This window comes from Oncorhynchus keta, chromosome 2 (genome assembly GCF_023373465.1).
Source record: "Oncorhynchus keta strain PuntledgeMale-10-30-2019 chromosome 2, Oket_V2, whole genome shotgun sequence".
NCBI classification, from domain to species: Eukaryota; Metazoa; Chordata; class Actinopteri; order Salmoniformes; family Salmonidae; genus Oncorhynchus; species Oncorhynchus keta.
This window is the reverse complement of record NC_068422.1, coordinates 74,772,712-74,780,166: the sequence shown is the minus strand read 5'-3', so window position 1 is coordinate 74,780,166 and position 7,455 is coordinate 74,772,712. Positions and strand designations below refer to the sequence as shown.

General features: G+C 43.9%; 1 protein-coding gene across 4 annotated transcripts in view; it reads left to right on the top strand.

The window, feature by feature from the left end:
• The first annotated feature begins 5,655 nt into the window (after positions 1 to 5,655).
• Positions 5,656 to 7,455, top strand: part of LOC118360076 (potassium voltage-gated channel subfamily C member 1-like) — a 37,394-nt gene continuing 35,594 nt past the window's right edge. For all 4 annotated transcript variants that reach the window (XM_052483342.1, XM_052483357.1, XM_052483347.1 and 1 more), the window contains exon 1: positions 5,656 to 6,695. In XM_052483342.1, the coding sequence (XP_052339302.1) occupies positions 6,159 to 6,695 (537 nt within the window). In that variant the 5' untranslated portion in view covers positions 5,656 to 6,158. The remainder of the gene's footprint in view (positions 6,696 to 7,455) is intronic.

Below are 7,455 nucleotides of genomic sequence, written 5' to 3'. Positions count from 1 at the left end.
CTCTTCAAGTTGTCTGTTTGTGGGTCATAGTTGCAACCTTAATGGTCCTGGGGATATGGTAATGACTGCTCCATCAATCAGTAGTCATTTTAATGGCCGGTAACAATATCTCTTTAGCCTAATCTATTCAGGGATCAGGGATCATCAACCAGATTAAACTGCGGGACGATTTTTTTTTTTGAGTGATTGTTCGGGGGGACGGAACATAATTTTCAGACTGCAAATTGACCACAAGAAGCTCAAACAGATATAATATTTGACTAAAACACAATCATTTCAAACCTTGCTTACATTTGTTTGTATACAATCACATGTCTCTCTGTTATGCGTCGGTTTACTTGGGAACAGATTTTCACATATTTAAATCACTTGGAGATGATTTCCTGGTGTTTTTACAGTCTTTTCTGTCCAACACTAAAAAAAATAAACATTTACAAAAATGTTAACTGTTGTAGGCTCAGAAAATTTTAGGGGCCAAATAAAACCACCCTTGGGCCAAGACAATAGATGAGTCCAGTCTAAGATCACATCACTGATCTGGAGAATCCTGATGTTGCTAAGGTAATGGATTCTGTCTGTAAGCTAATAAACTCATATGATCTTGAAAGCTGTTTTAACACACACGATTGAATGGGCACAACTGAAATGACCCGTAATAGTTTTTCCACAACAGGGCTGTACTGCATAATATACATACTTCTCTCCACATAAGTACTTTTTCCACATAACTATGCTATGTATACGTACCAACAGTACAGGCTGGTGGTTGCGGTGTAATGGTATTGGGAATATTTTCCTGCACACATTAGGTCCCTTGATACCAATTTAGCAACGTTTCCATGCCCCAAAGTATTCAGGCTGTTCTGGAGGGAAACGGGGTCCGACCCGGTACTAGAGGGGTGTACCTAAAATACTGGCAACTAAATGTATATGAGTGTACTATTTATAAGTATGTATAATATGTATAAGTAGCTTATATATACAGTACTAGTCAAATGTTTGGACACACCTACTCATTCAAGTTTTTTATTTATTTTGACTATATTCTACATTGTAGAATAATAGTGCAGACATCAAAGCAGGAGGAATGCGGAATGTTTTTTCAACAATCTTGAAGGAGTTCCGACATGTGCTGAGCACTTTTTGGCTGCTTTTCTTTCACTCTGCAGTCCAACTCATACCAAACTATCTCAATTGGGTTGAGGTCCGGTGATTGTGGAGGCCAGGTCATACGATGCAGCACTCCATAACACTCCTTCTTGGTCAAATAGCCCTTACACAGCCTGGAGTTGTGTTGGGAAATTGTCCTGTTGAAAAACAAATAGTGATAGTCCCACTAAGCTCAAACCAGATGGGATGGCGTATCGCTGCAGAATGCTGTGGTAGCTATGCTAGTTAAGTGTGCCTTGAATTCTAAATAAATCCCTGACAGTGTCACCAGCAAAGCACCCCCACACCATCAAACCTCCTCCTCCATGCTTTACGGTGGGAACCACACATGCAGAGATCATCCATTCACCTACTCTGCGTCTCCCAAAGACACAGCAGTTGAAAAAATGTATATATAATACGATTTCCCCCGGTCTAATGTCCATTGCTCGTGTTTCTTGGCCAAAGCAAGTCTCGTCTTCTTATTGGTGTCCTTTAGTAGTGGTTTCTTTGCAGTCAATTCACACAGTCTCCATTGAATAGCTGATGTTGAGATGTGTCTGTTACTTGAACTCTGTGAAGCATCTTTTTGGGCTGCAATTTCTGAGGCTGGTAACTCTAATGAACTTATCAAATGCAGCAGAGGTAAGTCTGGGTCTTCCTTTCCCGTGGATGTCCTCATGAGAGCCAGTTTCATCATAGCGCTTGATGGGTTTTGCGACTGCACTTGAAGTAACTTTCAAAGTTCTTCAAATTTTCCCGATTGATTGACCTCCATGTCCATGTAATGATGGACTGTAATTTCTCTTTGCTTATTTGAGCTGTTCTTGTCATAATATGTACTTGGTCTTTTGCCAAATAGGGCAATGGCGAATTTGGGAGAGAGTGAGATGAGAGAGATGTTGTGCAAGTGTGTTCTGCTCAACGGTCCAGAGCTTCAGGCGACGGTCCCCGGTCCAGAGCTTCAGGCGACGGTCCCCGGTCCAGAGCTTCAGGCGACGGTCCCCGGACCAGATCTTCAGGCGACGGTCCCCGGTCCAGAGCTTCAGGCGACATTTCACGGGTTCGGAACATCCGGCGACGGTCAATGGTCCGGAACCTCCGGATACATGGCCGGAGCCTTCCCCTGCGCTGATGCCCAGTCTAAGCACGGCGTCCAGTCCAGCTCCAAGGCCAGAGTCTTCTTCTGCGTTGGTGCCCAGTCCAGGCATAGCGTCCAGTCTCACTGCATGGCGGGAGACTTCCCCTGGGCCGATGCCCAGTCCAGGAAACGCGTCCGGTCCAGCTCCATGGCCAGAGCCTTCTCCTGCGCCGGTGCTCAGTCCAGATACTGCGTCCAGTCCTGCTCCATGGCGGGAGCCTTTCTCTGCACTGATGTCCAGTCCAGCTCTGGTGTCTAGTCCCGCTCCATGACAGGAGCCTTCCTTGATACCGAGGTCCAGTCCAGGCACAGTGTTCAGCCCGGGTCCATGGCTGGATCCATGGGATGAGCGGGTCCTTCGGCCCGCACCGGAGCCGCCACCAAAGATGGTGGATCCGCGAGCTGAGCGGGTTCTTCGTCCCGCACCAGAGCCGCCCCCGATGCTGGCGGATCCACGGGATGAGTGGGTTCTTCGTCTTGCACCAGAGCCGCCACCGATGCTGGCGGATCCGCGACCTGAGTGGGGGCTACGACCTGCACCAGAGCCGCCACTGACACTAATCACCCCCCCCTACCCTCCCCATTTGTTTCAGGTTTGGGGGTACTGTCACGCCTTGACCATAGAGAGCCTTTGTTTTTCTGTGGTATAGTAGGTCAGGGTGTGACTCTGGGGTTTTCTAGTTATTATTTTCTATGTGGGGTTCTAGTTTAGTTTTTCTATGTTGGTGTTTGGTATGATTCCCAATTAGAGGCAGCTGGCTATCGTTGTCTCTAATTGGGGATCATATTTAAGTAGCATTTTTTTCAACCTGTGCTTTATGGGATATTGTTTTGAGTTAGTACACGTAGCACCTCTGTAGTCACGGTTCGTTGTTTGTTTCATTCATTCTTTGTTTTGTGCGTTTCAATGAAATAATATGTGGAAACCATATCACGCTGCAGCTTGGTCCGATAATTATTTCAGCGAACGTGACAATGATTCCATATGTGTTATTTCACATTTTTGATGTCTTCACTATTATTCTACAATGTAGAAAATAGTAAAAATAAAGAAAAACCCTTGAATGAGTAGGTGTGTCCAAACTTTTGAATGGTACTGTATATCTACACTACCTTTCAAAAGTTTGGGGTCACATAGAAATGTCCTTGTTTTTGAAAGAAAAGCACATTTTTTGTCCATTAAAATAACATAGAATTGATCAGAAATACAGTGTAGACATTGTTAATGTTCTAAATGACTATTGTAGCTGGAAATGGCAGATTTTTTATGGAATATCTACAGTACATAGGCATAGAGGATCATTTTCTTTAAAAAACAAGAACATTTCTAAGTGACCCAAAACTTTTGAATGGTAGTGTACATACAGTGGGGCAAAAAGTATTTAGTCAGCCACCAATTGTGCAAGTTCTCTCACTTAAAAAGATGAGAGGCCTGTAATTTTCATCATAGGTAAACTTCAACTATGACAGACAAAATGAGAGAAAAAAAATCCAGAAAATCACATTGTAGGATTTTTAATGAATTTATTTGCAAATTATGGTGGAGAATAAGTATTTGGTCACCTACAAACAAGCAAGATTTTTGGCTCTCACAGACCTATAACTTCTTCTTTAAGAGACTCCTCTGTCCTCCACTCGTTACCTGTATTAATGGCAACTGTTTGAACTTGTTATCAGTATAAAAGACACCTGTCCACAACCTCAAACAGTCAAACTCCAAACTCCACTATGGCCAAGACCAAAGAGCTGTCAAAGGACACCAGAAACAAAATTGTAGACCTGCACCAGGCTGGGAAGACTGAATCTGCAATAGGTAAGCAGTTTGGTTTGAAGAAATCAACTGTAGGAGCAATTATTAGGAAATGGAAGACATACAAGACCACTGATAATCTCCCTCGATCTGGGGCTCCACGCAAGATCTCACCCCGTGGGGTCAAAATGATCACAAGAAAGGTGAGCAAAAATCCCAGAACCACATGGGGGGACCTAGTGAATGACCTGCAGAGAGCTGGGACCAAAGTAACAAAGCCTACCATCAGTAACACACTACGCCGTCAGGGACTCAAATCCTGCAGTGTCCAGGCCCGTCTGAAGTTTGCTAGAGAGCATTTGAAGAAGATGTCATATGGTCAGATTAAACCAAAATAGAACTTTTTGGTAAAAACTCAACTCGTCGTGTTTGGAGGACAAAGAATGCTGAGTTGCATCCAAAGAACACCATACCTACTGTGAAGCATGGGGGAGAAAACATCATGCTTTGGGGCTGTTTTTCTGCAAAGGGACCGGGACGACTGATCCGTGTAAAGGAAAGAATGAATGGGGCCATGTATTGTGAGTGAAAACCTCCTTCCATCAGCAAGGGCATTGAAGAGGAAACGTGGCTGGGTCTTTCAGCATGACAATGATCCCAAACACACCGCCCGGGAAACGAAGGAGTGGCTTCGTAAGAAGCATTTCAAGGTTCTGGAGTGGCCTAGCCAGTCTCCAGGTCTCAACCCCATAGAAAATCTTTGAAGGGTTGAAAGTCTGTGTTGCCCAGCAACAGCCCCAAAACATCACTGCTCTAGAGGAGATCTGCATGGAGGAATGGGCCAAAATACCAGCAACAGTGTGTGAAAACCTTGTGAAGACTTACAGAAAACGTTTGACCTCTGTCATTGCCAACAAAGGGTATATAACAAAGTATTGAGAAACTTTAGTTATTGACCAAATACTTATTTTCCACCATAATTTGCAAATAAATTCATAAAAAATCATACAATGTGATTTTCTCGATTTTGTTTCTTCTAATTTTGTCTGTCATAGTTGAAGTTTACCTATGATGAAAATTACAGGCCTCTCTCATCTTTTTAAGTGGGAGAACTTGCACAATTGGTGGCTGACTAAATACTTTTTTGCCCCACTGTATATATATATATATATATATATATATATGGAGCCCTAACTGTTACAAATAGTAACTTGACTCAACTTCATGCTCAAAATAAGGGTGTTGTCATGTAGGTGATTCACCTGTGTGGAAGCCAGTATGTGACCTGTCCATGGTGCTGACAGAGCCCAAACAGCTGTCCGCAACACACGCCTCATCAATTTAGCTGCATTTACCTGTGCATCCTTAGTTAATACAGAAAATGTACAGTAATTGACAAGAATCGATGTTGATCTCCCTGTAGCATTCCTGCATCTGGGATCAAGGAGGAGAAAGAATAGAAAGAAAGAAAAGGGACTAGGAAGTGCAAGAGTCTTGTCTCAAAGACAGTGGGAGGGGTATGATGAGAGAGGGAGAGAGAGAGAGGAGGAGAGAGGGAGGGGGTGTGAGGAGTGTGCACTCAGAGAGACTGGTGCTGTCCTTTCAGCACCACAACCCTCATCTTTCGTTGAATGCAACAAGGGGTGTACGTTTCTCTAATTAAAAGACGGCGTGGATTTGGAACTAGGTTTTCATTATATGGAGTCATAGCCTACACACATTTTTCATCAACGCTTTTCGGAGGGGTGTTCATCTTTGGTTTTGTGATGTAGCTTTGTGATGTGGTTTTGTGATGTAACCATGAACATTTAGATTTTTCCCCATCCTGTTTCTGGGGCAGGCACAGTCTGTTTCTTGCTTTAGCCTACCTTGCAACTATATTAAACATCCGTTGAGGCATTGCGTTCTTTTGTATTATTAAAAGTTGGGATCTATCTGAATGATTGAGTGGAGCCTGTGCTTTTTTGCAGGCTGAATAAAAGAAGTCGGGAAGAAATCTGCCTTCTCTTTTGCTCTTTCATCTCGAGTTCATGTGTCGGCCAGATCTCACTGCGTTGCCTCGCACATATTTTGCAATATAATGTCTGGAACCTGCTCGAGACATGCCTAAGCGACGCAATGGGACAAGGCGACGAGAACGATCGTATTGTGATTAACGTGGGAGGTATCAGACACCAAACCTACCGTAGCACCCTTCGTACATTACCGGGCACCCGGTTAGCTTGGCTCGCCGAGCCCGATGCCCACAGTCACTTTGACTACGATCCCAAGATTGAGGAATTTTTCTTTGACCGGCACCCGGGGGTGTTTGCCCACATCCTCAATTACTATAGGACCGGGAAGTTGCACTGCCCTGCAGATGTTTGCGGCCCGTTGTACGAGGAGGAGTTGGCATTTTGGGGTATCGATGAGACTGACGTGGAACCATGTTGTTGGATGACTTATCGGCAACATAGAGAGGCCGAGGAGGCATTGGATAGTTTTGGGGGTGGCCCCCCCGAGAATTCAGAGGAGGATGGGGATGAGGAAACGCTGGGAATGATCAATAGGTTGGCTCTTGATGGACCAGATGCCAAATCTGGGGGGCATTGGCGACGTTGGCAGCGGTTGCTTTGGGCACTCTTCGAGGATCCCTATTCATCTAAATATGCAAGGGTAAGTAAGAGTTGGAATCAGTCATCTTGAGTCAATAAAAGTTTAGATAGGCCTACTAATGGCCTGAAAAAAACTATGCTTTACAATCTCTCTCTCTCTCCATGCCCGTGCGCTCGTACATGTGTGTGTGTGGGCTCGTGAAAATTAATTGGGATTTTAAGCTTAAAGTTGAAATCTGAAGTTGGCACATACATTTTTACACTTTTCAATTAATTACATATACACATTGATTATTGAATAATATAACTTACAAATTCCTGATTAGCTTAGTTCAACTGTTGTAGCCCATCAGAACCCAAAATATAAGCTTGTTTTACTTAATTGTTAAACAAGTCAATTGTAAACAAACACTGTATTGCCTCTAAAATGTTGATATCACGAATGGTCAAAACTTGCATCCATAGCCCTGTCTGTGAATTTGAAAGTGGTTACATTTCTCCAGCCCCATCTCTCAGCTGTTTACCAGAACAGTGGTGGGGTAAAGGTTTTGTTATTGTTTGAACAACAGATTTCCCCTTTAATGGGTCCAGCGTCGCACACAAAAGTGATGATGCACTGCGCTCACTCTCTGAGATGTGCATTCTGGGCGTCTTGTCGCATGGATCGACTGCCGCCTGTCCTGCAGTTCAGCTGTGCAACATGCAACCACCCTGCTTTCGGTCCTGATGAGGTCTTATGAATTACCTCACAAGGACTAGATCAAATAAAACTTAGAATGAGAGTTTAATTGTTTATATGCCCTCACCATTTTTAATGAGGA